This window comes from Phyllostomus hastatus, unplaced genomic scaffold (assembly GCF_019186645.2).
Source record: "Phyllostomus hastatus isolate PE091 unplaced genomic scaffold, TTU_PhHast_1.1 phas_contig_150, whole genome shotgun sequence".
In the NCBI taxonomy this organism is placed as follows: Eukaryota; Metazoa; Chordata; class Mammalia; order Chiroptera; family Phyllostomidae; genus Phyllostomus; species Phyllostomus hastatus.
The window spans coordinates 39,357,205-39,373,977 of NW_025333611.1; the positions used below are offsets into that span (position 1 = coordinate 39,357,205).

Sequence of the window (16,773 nt, forward strand, 5' to 3'; positions counted from 1 at the left end):
GGTGTTTCAATGAACAATTGGAGTGAAATCCCACTAAACACATGAAGAAATAGCAGTATTTCCAACATGTCTCCAAAACAAGATTACTTCTGATGATTCAAAACAACGAGTATTGTCTAAGTCAAAAGTATTGTTTTCTTAAGTGATAATACAATGCCTCATTCTCTTACTTTCCAACTCATTTCCATACTCTTGGTCCCCAACTTGTAAGGAAGATTTTCTGCTTTACAAGTTAAATGACTTACTTTTCTGTCTTGAAGAATATTGCACAGCCGTCAACGTGCTTTCTTTCTTGTTCGGACATTGTCCTGGCTCTAGATTTGGGACTAAAGAATCCATTATAGCCACGTTCTTTCAGTTCTACCAGAAAAAAACTATAATACTGTTCTGTTTCAACCTCCTGAAAAATTGTAAACAGCAAAGTTATTTCATAAGACAGAATCAGTCATATGCATTAACTTTATACAGATGGAAACTTAAAATCATGTCAAAATACTGATCTGCAGAATAAAGAATGAAGTGCTATCTTCTCAATTTATCTGAAACCAATCAGAACACCTACTTATCGATTTGACAGATACCAGCTGACAAAGTCAAATCTTTGTTGTTCAGGAGTAAAGATTGGAAAGACATACATCTTTACGCATGTACATTTCCTTCTATTTTAGAGGTGATATAGAACAAGAATTCAGAGAAGTAGAAGGAACTTCACAGATACTAATTTCAGGCCACAGGGAGAGAGGGACTGTGAGGTCCTGTAAGTTATGAGATAGACTAAGAACCCAAAGTTACTGTGTACCCAGGCTTAATGTTCTCTCCACTTCGCCCTGATTATTGCATTATCACTGCTAATAAAACAAAGTCATACCTTGGCAATGTCACAATTTCAGTAACATTGTCACCCACTTCAAAACAGTGTGCAGGGACATTTGGGAGGGAAAGGTGAGTACTTAGCTTTCATAGTAAATGCTTAAAACCCAGCTTAACCCATCTGCTTAATTTGGCAACACAGTGCTGCAGAACAAAGCAGGCAGAGAATGCTCCCAGGATTCACTGAAAACAGAAAAAACCACTGTTTTAAGAATTGCTGCCCTGGCTGGTATGGCTCAGTGGGTTGAACCCCAGCTTGCCAAGCGAAGAGTGGCCAGATCATTCCTGGTCAGGGCACATGCCTGCACTGCGGGACAGACCCCCCCCCCCCCGCCCCAGTTGGGGGTGTGAGAGAGGCAATTGATGGATGTTTCCCTCTCTCTCTTTCTCGCTCCCTTCCCTCTCTCTAAAAATAAACAAAATCTTTTAAAAAAGAAAAAGAAAAAAAGAATTGCTAAAGGCGGGACTTCAAATGCATCAATGCGATGCATTCCCAGGTTGCTCCTTGCTTTAATCAATGTTGGGGCATTTGTGCAACTTAAACAAATACTTTTATGATGACTTACCTGAAGACTTATGATGTCAGCATTGCAGCTCAAAATTTCTTGAATAATGGCCTTTTTCCTGTAATCCCAATTTAGTGCCCATGATGGACAGTAGCCGTACAACTGGCGGGTTGCATATTTATCACAAAGAACATTATAGCACATGACAGAAAACAAAGCTGTAGGAAAGACAACTTTACTTATTCAACACTGGCAGGAAAAAAAGCACACAATTACTTTTCAATAGTCTTCACTTAAATGCTAAGTTTGACTTTATTCATTCAATATATATTCTCTGAAAAACTACCAAATGCCAGACATGGTGGATATAAATAAAGTCGAATGAGGAAGGACAGATACATGAACGTATTATGAAATGTGTGTTACCCGCCAGAGGTACATGTGAAAGGTTCAGAAGCTAAGAGCCTGAGATCATGAGCCCTCAGCTTCTCAGTCCAGGGCCCCTCATTTCCGTGCCCACTCCACCACTTCATCCACCATCCACATAGAATGTGGAAATCAAACAGGAGTTTTCTCAGTGGATAAAAAGTAGGAACATCACAGACCACATCTTGTTATACCTATCACACAAGCTCCCAGACTATTTCCATACAATTTAAGTTAAAAGAAGATTAAAGGTCATTAATTCAATCTTAGAAGTGTTGTGGCTGTCCTACAATTCTGTAGTATCAAATACATTTGGAACCTACTAGGGTTTAGAAACTTCTAATATAAAAAGATTTTTGTATAGTCATTATAACTGAATTTGATCAATACTTGATTGGTTTCTCAGCAGAGGCACTAGCACCATCGTGGGTGGTATCTCTGTGTTTTTTTTGGGGGGCGGGGGGTTGTGCTGTGCACTGTAGGGCGCTTCAGAGCATCTCTGAATGCCAGCAGCACTTCCCCAGTTGTGACAATCAAAATGTTTCTGGATATTGCCAAATGTCCCCTAGGGCATACAGTCACCTCTGGTTGAGGAGCACTGCTTTACAGCATACTTTCTACAGCATAGCTGAGAGGCTAGGTGAGCAAAAATTCTTTATTATTATCTCCCAAACAGATCAACTATAAGCATCCTACTGCAACACTGACCATAATCTAAAAGCATGCCAACAATACTGTTAGGTTTATAAAGATGAAGCAAAAAAGTAAAAAAAATAAAAAAAAAAAATAAAGCTACCTACCAGTTGGCCTTGTTCTGTCTGGTTCTTGTAACATAATCCAAGATCTTGGAGGTGGTTGTTCTGTTGAAACTAGTTGAATATAAAACACAAAATTAAGCAATATTCTTACATGTCTTACTAAAAACATGGTTTAAACAAGTGACCACTTACTTCTTTTTGCAGTACCTGCCAAATTATCAAGCAAATAGTTTAGTAGCCTTTTTGTTCCATCTGGTTCCAGATAGAGGTTCAATATATCCTGGGTAAGTGGATTTCCTGGAAATATTTTTAAAATAGGTAAAATGAAACCAAGTACTAAAATATTTCAAAATGGAAAAATATACCAAAGTCATCAGATCATTCATAACAATGTATATAGTTACTACTAACATACTAGGGAAAATATTATTTTTTCTGTTTTTGATGTGAAGAATGAAAATGATCTACACTACGTTCTACAGAGTATCCAAAAACAATTGTTGCCAGGTGATGCCAATGTGGAAGAGACCCCTCAGCGCCCTGCCTCAGCACTTTCGCAGTGACCAAAGTGAGCAAAAGCGGACTGGGGAGGAGCAGAGAGAAGGACTGGGTGCAATAAGGGTAATGGCCGGCGGGGAAAGTCAGAGAATCTACATTTAGGAACACAACAAAGCTACAAGAGGACTTCCTAAAAAAACAAATATAGTCTAGCACCTAGACTTTAAACAGTTCCACTGAATAGAGGGGGCAGACTTGGTTTAAGAATAAGTCACTTAAAGAAGGGGAAAAACCCAGGGCTGTGACCCACCTATAAATCCAGTAACTGTTTTGGTGTTAATCACCAAAAGTGAAAGTAAAAGAAATGATTGACGTGTAGGAGTCCCAATCCTCTCAGAACAACTTGTTACACACATGAGAGAAAACACCACACTGCACTGTTTACTGTAGCTCCTATTCACACCACACAAATGGTGCCTTAGTTCAACTCAAAGACTAATAAATTCTACAGATTGAAGGCAGCTGAAATGAAGGAACATCTTAACCATGCTAAATGAAAAACAACAACAAAAGGATATAGAATATCAGAATGATCATGGCCCAGAAAGAAAAGGTTTTTATTTTATCTTCTTTTGTGAAAGACTAGACTCAAATGGCAGAATGAAGACCAAGGGAAAGGACCTAACAGAAAGCCAGCTCGGAACAGAGGAGGCTGGCAAACATGGGAACTATTTAAGATGCAGTGCCCTCTCCATAAGGTAGCAAAGCAGCCTCTCTACAGCTGAATCACATAGAAGGGAAGAAGTTTTTAAGAATTAGGAAGGTGCAAATGTGCTCCTGCAAGTGCAGAACCCATCTCTGCAGGAAGACAGTTACAAAGGCACCACTCCTCACATGCACACAGTCCCTGACAGCTACTAAAGCCCTGAAACTTCCATGTACTCACAGTGCTGTGAGGCAGGTACAGTCACAACCTGCGAGATAAGAGGGCCACCTGTTAAAGAGAGCTTGCAAAAATGAAGTCAACTACAAACTTCTCGGTACCAGGTACACAGCCCACTCTAACCAGACCTGTATTAATGTTATCTTTTTACTACTCTCTAGTAATATTTAGAGGCAATCACGGACTACTTACAACTATGTGACCCTCCATTCTAAGATCTTTCTTTATGAATTAAAAACCACCCCTCAACACCAGCATCTATTTATGACTAATAAATACAGTCGAAGCCAGTGTATTTCCCCCAATGTCTGCTTGCTTTTGGGGATTCCTTTAAATTTAAAACTAATCTGTTCTGCATTGCATGGAAAAATAAAATACTGGGGCGGGCAAAAGTAGGTTTACAGTTGTAACAAAAATAAATATACATACAATAATTAATAAATAATAATATAAGAATAAACTCACATACAATTGTAAATCTACTTGTGCACGCCCACGTAGACAGGATAAAGTTAATAACAATAACAAGATTCTAAAATTGAAACATGACCTTGAGGTGAATAATGGAAGTCACTTCTGGAATGATGGAGCAGACCCACTCTTCCCTAGTCCTCTCACTAAACACAAGGAAAACCCCTGGACCTTAGGTGTAAATGGACATCAGGAGCCTGATGTGCAGTGAGGAGGCAGAGTAGCTAGAGACCCAGGACCTGAGGAACACCGTAGTGATGGATTCCCTGGGTTTAACTTTTGCCAGACACGGAGCCGAGAAGCTAGCAACATTGAAATACCAATGAGTACAGAAAAAATGCCAGCAAAAGCCAAAGGACAGCCTAACAAGACAAAACTTTTAGATAATACCAGGTCTGTTCCACCTAAACACCAAGAAACACAGTTCCTTTGTCAATAAAGGCTAACAATCAGGGAACTCAGACCCGCCCCTTGTGGGGAAGTGAGGAGGACCCAACGTCCCTAGCAAGGGGGTAGCACCAGAGAAGGCCAAAGAGGGAGCTGGGGCTTCTGTTCCCTCTGGGTAACAGGACCTCCTCTTCCCCATCCTGTGGTGTTAGCAGACAGCACGAGCGGAGCCTTGACTTCCACCTCAACCCACCGTAGGAGGTGGCTCTCCACATTCCTTCTGGGAATGATGTCAGAGGCGGAGGAGAGTCCTCCCAGCAGTAATGAGGTCGCCTCCATGCAGTCACTGTGGAGACGCACAGAAAGCCAAAACTGCCACCTTCATCCAGCTGACCCTCAAGGGGAATCTGAACTCTGATCTCCCTTGGCAGTAAAGAGATAGTGGCCCGCACTTTCCCTGCCAGTGCAGTGTTAGAGACAGTCAGCAAAACCAGATCACTTAAATAACATAACATGATTACATCCAGTTTCAAGTGAAAATCACTCATATCAAGAACCAGGAAGATTTCAAACCGAATGAAAAAAGGATAAAAAATTCCAACACTGAGATGACAGAACATAAGAACGACCCAATCAAATCAGAGTGAACATGGTAAAATGCTTCAATGACAAATTATAAGCATGCTTGAGATAAATGAAAAAAAATAGAAAGCCTCAGCAAAGAAAAAGAAAATTTTGACAACAAAACATTTTAAAAATGAAAATATTAAAACTGAAAAAAAAAATAGAAAAAGTGAAATAAAAACTTCAAGGTCATGGAAGTAAAGGACAAAGAACACAGGACTGAAAAAGTACTTGAAGAACTAATGGCTGAAAACTCCTCAAATATATCAAAACAGGACAAACCCAAAGGAATCCACACCAAGCCACATCATAATTAAACTTTTGAAAACTAAAGACAAATAAAAAATTTTGAAGACAGAGAAAAAGAGATCTCACCTATAGGGGGAAAACAATTTGAATAACAGCTAATTTGTCACCAGAAACTATGGTGGCCAGAAGAAAGTGGCACAATATTTTTCAAGTTTCAAAAGAACTGTCAACCCAGAATCCTATACCCAGTGAAAATATCCTTTAGCAAGAAAGGAAAAAAATAAAGACATTCCCAGATAACAATAAAAATCAAGAGAATCTGTTCCAGTAGATCTACCCTAAAAGAACCATTAATGGAAATTCTCTGAATAGAAAGGAAATGATAAAAGAAAGAACCCTGAAACATTAGGGAGAGATAAAAGAATATGGTTATAAAAAGAGGTAGGGTAGTAAATATAATAAATAGGTTTTACTTATCTTAAATTTTCTAAATCATCGTTGTTAAAATTTATTTGTCACACTCATTTGTTTCTAAGTGTATGTAGAGAAAACATTTAAGAGTATCATAGAGGGGAAATATTATAGAAGGCCATAAAGATTACAGAAGGTCATAAAGACAGTTAAGGTTTCTATACTTCAAACTAGCAATAACTCCAGCAGACTCTAAGTTGTATACATATATAAAGCAATTCCTACAGCAACTACTAAAAAAAGATATACAAATAGGTATTTCAAACACACTACACAGTGAAAATATAAAGGATATTTAAATAATCCACAGGAAGGTAAAAAACAAAATGAAACAACAAAAAAAGGGAGAACTATAAAACAATATATATATATAACGCAGACAAAGTCCTAACACATCAATAATTACATGAAGTGTAAATCATCTGAATATACCAATTGTAAAAGACTCGCAGAGGGGACTTAAAAACATAACACGACTATATTCTGTCCATAAGAAACTTACTTCAAGTATAATAATATAAGTGAGATGAAAGGAAAAAAATGGAAAAAATGTATAAATCGACAACAACAAAAAGATACGTCATACAAATATTAACTTAAAAAGGTGGAAGTGGTTACATCAATATAAAAAAAGTGAATTTCAGAGGAAGTAAAATTACCAGTGACAGAGTACCATCATGTAATGTTAAAAGAAGACATAGAAATTCTAAAAGTGTATGTTCACCAAACAGCAGAACTCCAAAATATTTTAGACAAAAACTGACAACGGAAAGGACAATTATAATTGCAGATTTTTCTACCCCTCTCTAAATGGTTGACAGAACCAAACAAAAAAGTCCACAACACAATTCTATTCATTAAGAGGCAAATACATATTCTTATCCAGTGCTCAAGGGACAAACACTAGGACAGAGCATATCCTGGGCCATAAATTTAACAGAACTGAAATTATATAGAATATATATTCTTCAACTACAACAGACTCACACTAAAAACTGATAACCAAAAGACAATAGGAGAATCTGCAAACACTGAAAATTCTAAATAATCCATGGATCAAAAAGAAATTTTCATAGGAAATTTTAAAATGCATTGAGCTACTGAAAATGAAAATAAAATACATCAAAACTTGTGGCTGGACATAGTTAAAGCTAAGAGGGAATGATGATGTGTTCCATCATCAACTGAAACATTATTATGTGATGCGTGCCAGTAGTGGAGGAATTGGCCTATCCTATATCAAGACATTATTTCAAGGCGTATACCCTATTTCGAGTTTCAAGTAACCATGAGGCGTTCATTTGCAGAGGGACACACACATAGCTCAATGGAGCAGAATAGAGAATCCAGAAATAGATCCACACAGATATGTCCAACAACTTTTCAAAAAGTTGCAAAAATAAAACCAATTCAATTGAGGACAGACTTTTCAACAAATGGTGCTGAAGAAATTGGACATCCATCCATAGACCAGGAGGGAAAAAGAACCTTGACGTACAACTCACTCCTTTCAACTTGATTTTAACCCAAAATGGATCACAGACTTAAATGCAAGGCATAAAACCATAAAACTTAATACAAAACATAGACTCTTTGGGATCTAGAGCTATTCAAAGAGTTCTCAGACTTGATACCCAAAGCAGAATCGATAAAAGAAAAAACTGATAAACTGGACTTCCTTGAAATTTTTGTTATGTAAAAGACTCTGTATTAAAGCTGTGATTTTTATAATCAGAAATATACAGGGGACGGGGAAGCAGATTTACAGTTGTGAATACACAAAACAGACTTTATTCTATATTATCTATCAATCTCTGTATCATGGTCCATGAGAACTGTAAGCCTCCTTTTACCCCACCCCATCTATCTGGTCTTCCTCCAATGTTCCTGGTACAGAGCTCCTAAAAACTTCTGAAATTTCCTACGTAATTCTATAATGTTCCACTTCTTTTGTAATAAAAAACTGACAAAATATTAATGGTTAATTCTGGTGGTCAGGATATGGGTACGGGTATACTTTGTTACATTTTAAATTTTTGTTTATCAGATTTAAGAACAGAAAAATTTTCCATTTCATTTATTTTTGTATTATTATTTATATGACAAATGTATAGGAATAAAACTTCATTTTAAACTCTATTTTTTAAGGAATAGCCCTGGCTGGTGTGGTCCAGTGGATTAGAGTGCTGGCCTGTGATTCACAAAATCACAGGTTCCATTCCTAGTCAGGGTGCATGCCAGAGTTGCAGGCCAAGCTCCCAGATGGGGCGTGTGAGAAGCAACAGATTGATGATGTATCTCTCACACATCGAAGTTTCTCTCCCTCTCCTCTCTCGTCCTTTCCCTCTCTCTAAAAATAAATAAATTTTAAAAAGGAAAGAAAGAAAGAAAGAGTGCAATTTGTGAAGACTTCATTATGTGACTTCTAAAAGTAATCTATTATAAAAGTAAGCTACAAGACTGGTGAAGAAATCAAGGTAATAAAATATTTGTAGATATTCATATATTCTAATGTGACTTTTAATCTTGAAGGTTTAAAAAATATACTTCCTAGCAGTTCTTACTGGATCAAATTCTAATATATTAGGGAAGTCCTAATAAAGCAAGCTTTAAAAAAAATGCTCAAATACTTTATCAACAGGTCCAAATTTTCTACTTACTATTTCTATACTTTGTGCAAGTTGCCATTTTTTGAGATTTGAACATAAGAAAGCTGCATGACGACATAAGTAAAGTCTAACCACCAGAATGTGTCACCAGAACAGAGGCAACTGAAACAAAGGCTAGAACAGCAGTGCTGGACTAGAAGTACAACAGGGTACAAAGACTAGCAGCCGGTTTACAGGTGGACAAGAGAGAAAAGCACTCAGTGTACCTAAGAAATTAATGAAGTTTGGGAAGAGTTAGCCTATAAATCCCCAGGTAAAAGTATTTCCTCTTATGGCATCTTCAGACTCAAAGACATAAATACAAACCAAAAGAAGCACATATATGGGAAGTTGTACCTTTCAGGCCTAAAGTCTGCAACTGGAACAGTTTCCCCAGCTCAAAAGGTAGAACTCGTAACAGGTTGTTATTTAAATGGAGTTCCCTGTTGATGTAAAAGTTCCAGAAAGTCAGAAGATATATTAACCTTTAACTAACAGCTAACATCAACAATATAATTTCTGGGAATATACGATCCAAAAACTGACAAAATTTTATATTATCTTCCAGTGTCTAGTATAGTGCTTCTCAAATCATATGTGATAAAAACACGCACAACCCCCCACCCAAAACTTCCATAAAATAATACATTTGTAAAAATACAGGGAAACAATGAGTTGCTAGAAAAATGAAATGAGGGAGAAAAAAAGACCAACAAAATACAAGCCTTAATTTTTTAAGAGTATTAGATCCAACAGACACAAAACCTCTCCCACAGGCTGTATATGAGTGGGCACCCTGGCAGTCCACAGGCCCTCCTGAGAGCACAGCTCTCACCCAGGGGGGTCTGCTGCTGGACATGTTGAAGAAAGTGAAAATGATAAACCAGCCTAATGTGCGTTGTTCAAAGAGAATGAAAACAATCATGTAATACCAACGGAAAACAGCTGATAGTTGCACAATGAACTTATGATTAACACTTCAAAATTACTGAAGTTTCACTTTAGAAATAATGGCAGCTATATTGACTACTAATGGTGATTATAATGATTTGTTTTGTATAGATAACCATAATATAAATATCAAAGGACTCTTCAATGGAGGGGGGGGAATCCCTACAAAGACCCAACATTGAGGTACTGGCAATTTCCTTCAAGTTTTATTCATTAATTTTTATTTGTGATTAAGAACAATTTTTCTAATCCTTGGTTCTTGGAATTTAAATAAACCTTGGTTACTAATGAGTAAACAGAGGTTGGTAAGGTCATAAAATAAATAAGAAAAATGTTCTCATTGGTTCCTGTTTATTTCCAAATATAAATGTATGGGAAAGAAGGTCCTTTAAGTAAATTTGGTTCAAAAGAAATGGTCATAATACGTACTCAATAATTAAGCCTACAAAAATGTCACAGGGCTGGACCAAGAAGAGCAAGGGGTAAAGAAACTGTCACAAGGTCCTTACTCCTTTTTACTGCGCAGCAAAAGACAGTGAGTGGGACTGCTGAGCACAGGCAGGCAGCATGAAATGGGGCCAGATTTTCCACTGGGGTTAATATAATAGCCAGAAATTGGTTTTATATTCGACTTGAGTAGATCTCACCTACCTTATAAAACACAGGTAACAAAAACAATAGTGATTCCACTTATTAAATACCATATGCCAGGCTGTTTGCTTGTTGGTTTTTAGTCATTATCTCAAACACCTTTAATCTCAGCCTTGGCAGGATAGGTATTATTATAGCAACTCTAGAGATGAGGAAACAGTCGGTGAGATTAAAAGCTGGCCCAAATCACACTACTTATAAAGGGCAAAGCCAGGATTCAAACCTGACCTCTGGGCAACTCCACATCCAACCTGCCTCTTGTGCTTCTACATGACAATTCCCCAACTCAATGACTACTACTGGCTTTTTTCGAGTCCAGGCTTTATCACTATCATGCATATAAGCCCTGGAATGCCCCCCAAAATTTCCCTAACTGGCCATGGTGTCCAGGACCCCGTGTTAAGGACAGCCTGGTGCCCAACTTAGGGGGGAAGGCACCACAACTGTCTGCCACAGGTGAGTGTATATGTGGGGTTCACATGGGTGCCTTCTATTTGTTTATGTTTACTTTCTCCAAAAGTATGTAACACAACCACAGCAATAAAACAAATTTTAGGCAATGGATCTATTTGAGTTATTTCTTAGCTGACATTCGGTTTTCTAGGAAACCTTCACATAAAGGATATAGTTATGTTTACTTTTGGTAAAATGCCATCACACTGACAGTGCCGCTTCCTAACACAGTGAGCACTCTGTCTCATTTCAGGGGACGTGCAGTCAGGTACTGAGTTCAGTCTGCGCACCTGAGTGATACCATGTTTCCGAGTTCTGCTGGTAAACTCCGGATTTTGTTTGAAGACAGGTCCAGATACACCAGATTATGAAGCTTGGCAATATCTGAAGGAATGCGGGACAGGAAATTGTCACTCAAATGCAAAGCTGTCAGGTGAGTTAATGACCACAAAGATGAGCTTAAGCTTCTTACTCTACCTGTAACAAAAGAAAAACAGGGCAAGGATTATAGTATTCTCTATCATTTGGTTCCTGGATCAACGAATATTTAGGTGTTTTGATGAGTAATAATTTACCATACAAAAAATTTCGAGAAAAGGGTTAGCAGGAGAAACCTTACCTGTTCTAGGATAATTCACATCTACCATAAAGTTATAAACTCTACGCTTAGCAGAATGAAAAACCCATTTGAGGCAATATATCAATATTTAGATTGTATCATTATTTTTAAGAGCACAAGAGCTAAGACTTTTTAGTGGCTTCAGCTATGACAGCGGTGTCAAAGTCATTTTCACCGGGAGCCACATCAGCCTCGAGGTTGCCTTCAAAGGGCCGAATGTAATTCCAACTCCTTAACAGTTAAGGAGTAGTTACATTTATACAGTCCTAAAATTATTTTGGCCCTTTGAAGGTAACCATGAGACTCATGTGGTCCCCTGGTGAAAATGAGTTTGACACCCCTGAGCTATGACATTAACAGAAAAAGTATGAGTAATTTATACAAATGACAAATCCACTATTTCAACATGGTTGATCTGGATTTATACAAAAGAGAAAAGAATCAAATCCAGCATCTCAGAGGCTGTTCATATCTATACTTCAAAATAGGAATTATGTTGGTAAACAAGACATTCTCGGTTTAGCAGTTTTAAGACCAGACTACCCAAGTGATAACTGCATCCAGAACAGTGTAACTAAAATAATGAAGGGTAAAAATACTTGCCCAGAAACATTTCCAATATTAAGTCACAGCTACATAATCAAACAGCAGTAGTCACAAGAATCAATGACTAAGAACACAGTAATTTCTATCAATGCAATATCAAATCTATACTTGGACACTTCGTGATAAAATGCCAATCATTTCTACAATCTATCTAGGAACTTTTCCCATAGTCTCTTTAAAGGTCTAGAACCTGGTCTAAGGGAAAAAGAAACACACAGATGCAATGAAAACATACTAGTCTCTGAGAAGGGATTTCCTACTGACAGAAAACAATCCTGGGACTTCCACTTCTAATCAGGACAAAGTAACAGAGACCAAGTTTACCACCGCCCCACGTGAACGACAGAACCAGACAAAACACACAAATGAACACATCTTAGTCATCAGATGTCAGCCAGTGCAGGGAGTGAGCCCTGACGGAAGGGAAATGATGTGGGCCCTAAAGGGGTCTCAGCTGATTTCCTGACAGCCAGCGCAGGGAGGAGGTCCCAGGGGAAACCCAGAGACTCCCCCATCCCCAACACTAAGTTCAGGAGACAGAGAAGGTCCAGGGAAACAAAGATGGCTGAAGTTTACAAAGGCAGAGTACCAGAAAGGGCAGATAAAAAGACAGAGGGGTCAGGTGGTAAGTTTTCAACTGAGTATTGATCCACATATGTATGTGACAAACTAACTGCCTGAGACAGAAAGAAAGAAACACCCAAAAGGAGTATAGGCAACAATCCCTGACTCATACACAACTGAGGCTAGCTGGTGTTGCCAGATGCTGAAGGGAAAATCCTGTAACTCATTAGACACTTAATGAAACAAAAATCAGCTCTAAACTAAAAGTTACTCTTGTCACCCCTAAGAAAGTTTAAGAGCAAGTCTCAAAAAGAATCAAACTTTCCAAGTAACTGTATCCCAAAATAAAGCTCAATACTAACTACAGGAATATAAAAATATGCATCACCCCACAAAGATAAAAATGCACAGTATCTGGAATCCAGTAAAAAATTACCAGACATGCAAAGGAACAGGAAAGTAACATTCATAATGAAGAGAAAAAGCAATCAAAACAAGCCCAGAAGAGATGGCCATGACATCAGCAGACAGACATGCAAAGCTGCTGTAACTGCTCTTACACAGTTGGAGGCTAGATGACTGAGCATGCGCAGTAGGTACAAGACAGCGCATCCACCCAGACGGAACGTCTAGAGTTGAACCCTATGTCTAAAATGAGGGTACAGCAACAGACCCATCCCAGATGAAACAAAGAAAACACACTGGGAAAACTGTATCAGTGAACTCTTGAACAAGTTGTAAAAGTCTAATATATGTATGTGTAACTGGAGTCCTCAAAACAGGGGTGGGTTAGGGACAAAAACAAAAAAACCTTAAGAAATAAAGGCAAGAGTCAACTGGGTATCTACATGCAAAAGAATGAAGATGGACCCCTACCTCATACCACATACAAAAATGACCTCAAAAACTCTTGGAAGAAACAGACACATGCACACAAAAGAAATCACAGACATAAATCTTTGTGACCCAGGAATAGGCAATGGCTTGTTAGATATAACACTGATAAAACATGAGCAACAAAAGATAAAACAGATATATTGTACTTCATCAAAATTAAAACCCTTTTGTGCCTCAAGAGACACCATTAATAAAGTAAAAAAAAAAATCCAAGAAAGGGAAACATATTTGAAAATCATAAATCTGATAGCACATTTGTATCCAGAATGTATAAAGAACATTTACAACTTAGTAAGAAAAAGACAAACCAATATAAAAATAAGCGAAGATCTCACAGAGTTCTCCAAAGACATACAAATGGTCAATAAGGACATGAAAAAAATGCTCCATATCATCAGCCACTATGGAAATGCAAATCAAAACCACAATGATAAACTACTTCACATCCATTAGCATGACTATCATCAGAAAGTATCGGGAACACATATTGGCAAGTGTGGAGAAACTGGAACCCTGACAGGTGGAGGGGGTAGTGTAAAGTGACGCAGCCATTTTGGAAAATAGTAGAGCAGTTCCTCAGAAAAGGTTAAACACACAGTTACCACAGAGCCAGGAATTCACTCCTAGGTATGCACCCGAAAGAGATGAAAACTTGTCCACACAAAAACTCACACATGAATGTTCACAGCAGAATTATTCTTAGGAGTCTAGAGGTGAAAACAAGCTAACTGTCCATCAACTGATTAATAAATAAAGTGTGGTATAGTCATACAACAGAATATTTATTACATGTTTACCAGGGGCTGGTCGGTTGAGAGGAAATGGAAAATGACTGCTCACATGTATAAAACTCTGTGAATATACAAGAACCACTGAATGTACATTTTACAGGGAATAGTGTGAATTACATCTCAAGCTGTTACCAAAAAAGAGAGGTAGTGTAAGAGAGAAGACAGTGAACAAAATCTTTTAATATACTAAAAAATATATATATACCTGTCAACTTAGCAACCCAGCAAAAGTATCTTCCAATAATGAAGGCAGGTTACAAGATGACAGAAAGCTATGGAGATTGATGCACAACACTAGGAATGTATTTGATAAAAACCTTCCCACAAAGAAAATTCTAAAACCAGTTGGGTTCTTTGGTGAACATTGCCAAACATTTAAGAAGAACTAATATCAGTTCTCCAAAAATTCATCCAGAAAACTGAAGACAGGGAGATACTTCCCAACTCCTTCTATGAAGCCAACATCACCCTATTACCCAAACCAGGCAAAACTACTACAAAAAACCTACAACTCAATGTCCCTCATAAACACAAATGCAAAATTTAACAAAATCTAATAAATCAAATCCAACAATACATTAAGAGGGTTAACTACCAAGTAAGATTTGTGCTAGGGCACAACTGATCAATGTTTGTCTCCCTCCCTTCCCCTCTGAAAATAAATAAAACAAACTGAAAATAAATAAAATCTAAAACAAACAGAAACAAAAGAAAACAAAACAAAACAAATATGTGCCAGGAAATTCAAGGTTCTTTGAACATTCAAAAAAAGTCATTCAAAAATTTTTTTCTTAATACGAAAATCATCTAAATAAATGCAGAAAGGGCATTTAACAAAAATTAATACCTATTCCTAACTAAAAAACAAACAAACAAACCTCTCAGTAAGCTAAGAATATAAGAGAACTTCCTCAATCTTAATAAAGGATATCTACAAAAAGCTTAGTGGTAAAGGAACGGCTGCCTTCCCCCTAAGATCAGAAACAAAGCAAGGACATGCATTCTCACTACTCTCATTCAACATTATACTGGAGATTCTAGCCAGACAGGTGACAAGAAAAATTAAAAGTTGGAAAGGTGGAAGAAGTAAAGGCATCTGTATTTGCAAATGGTACAACCATCCATGTAAAAATCCTATGAGATCTATAAAAATACTACCAATTAAGTGAGTTTAGAAGGGTCATAGGGATAGATCAATATACAAATATATCTATTATATTTCTATATACTAACCACTAACAATGAGAAATTAAAATTCCAAAATGGCAACATTTGCAATACCATCAAATTTATCAACTACTTTAGGGTCTGACCCTAAAGTAGTGGACTTGTGACCCAAAAGTGCAGGACTTGTATATTAATACTTGTTTTCCTTTTTTGCTAACACAGATTTTCTAAAACCCTTCTAAGGGTAACAGATTCTACAAAATGTGAGAAAGGTGAGAGTTTTTATAGTTTTAGGTACATGTTTCACTCTTAAACTTGACTTTCTAAAATGGAAAAGAGATCATTTTACACTTCCACCTATTCACTCATTACATTGAAAAGTTTATATCATCTCCAAGGAAGATAAAGAAATAGCCAATAGACATACAAAGATACTTAATGTCATGAACCATCAAGGAAACACAAATCGAAAGCACAATAAAATGCTTCCTCACACCCAGTAAGATAGCTAAATCAAAAAGTATTGTCAAGGAGTCAAGAAATTGGAACCTTCATACGTATTGCTGGTTAGAAAGCAAAATGATGCAGAAACTTTGGTTCAGGACAGGCCAATCTTTAGATGTGGAAAAGTAAACTACTGATTACCTAGAGCTGGAGGGTAGGGAAGAAAGGGGGAGTGATTGTTAAGGCATACAGGATTTCTTTTGGGGTGATAAAAATGTTTTAAAAGCAAAGCAATAATGGTTGTGCAACTCTGAATATAATGAAACCCACTGAATTGCACACTTTCATGAGTGAATTGCATGGTATGTAAATTATTTCTCAATAACTGTTATATAAAAAATAATTTTTAGTGTAACAGAACAAAGGGCAAAATTAACATGAAAAACAGTATTTTGCATGTATAAAATAATCAGATGGAAGAACAGATGATAAGATCCTATTTATAGTAAGAACCTGAAAGTAAAATACCTGGGATTGAATGTAATAAGTATATTACACTTAAGGAAACAAAAAAGAACAAACAGAAAAACATCAATCATCCCAATTTATAAAATAACATGATTACTTAAAAAATGTCAGGACTAAATAAGTTGATTCTGAATTTCAACATTTAAAAAAACAGCCAAATATTGTATGTCAAAATTACAAATGCATATACCTTTTGACCCACAGATACATTAACAGAGATGCACAGTATCCTGCAAGGTCACTACAGCACT

The 16,773-nt window shown here is 37.1% G+C and overlaps 1 protein-coding gene across 7 annotated transcripts in view; it reads right to left on the reverse strand.

Annotated features, from left to right (window-relative positions):
- CNOT6 (CCR4-NOT transcription complex subunit 6) overlaps positions 1-16,773 on the reverse strand; it is a 56,564-nt gene that overhangs the window by 9,886 nt on the left and 29,905 nt on the right. For 6 of the 7 annotated variants that reach the window (XM_045820338.1, XM_045820333.1, XM_045820327.1 and 3 more), the window contains 6 exons: positions 11,197-11,383; positions 9,209-9,294; positions 2,753-2,857; positions 2,603-2,671; positions 1,437-1,594; positions 246-400 (listed from right to left, as the gene is read on the reverse strand). In XM_045820338.1, coding sequence (XP_045676294.1) covers positions 246-400; positions 1,437-1,594; positions 2,603-2,671; positions 2,753-2,857; positions 9,209-9,294; positions 11,197-11,383 — 760 coding nt within the window. The remainder of the gene's footprint in view (positions 1-245; positions 401-1,436; positions 1,595-2,602; positions 2,672-2,752; positions 2,858-9,208; positions 9,295-11,196; positions 11,384-16,773) is intronic. The other variant, XM_045820301.1, reaches the window with a different exon arrangement.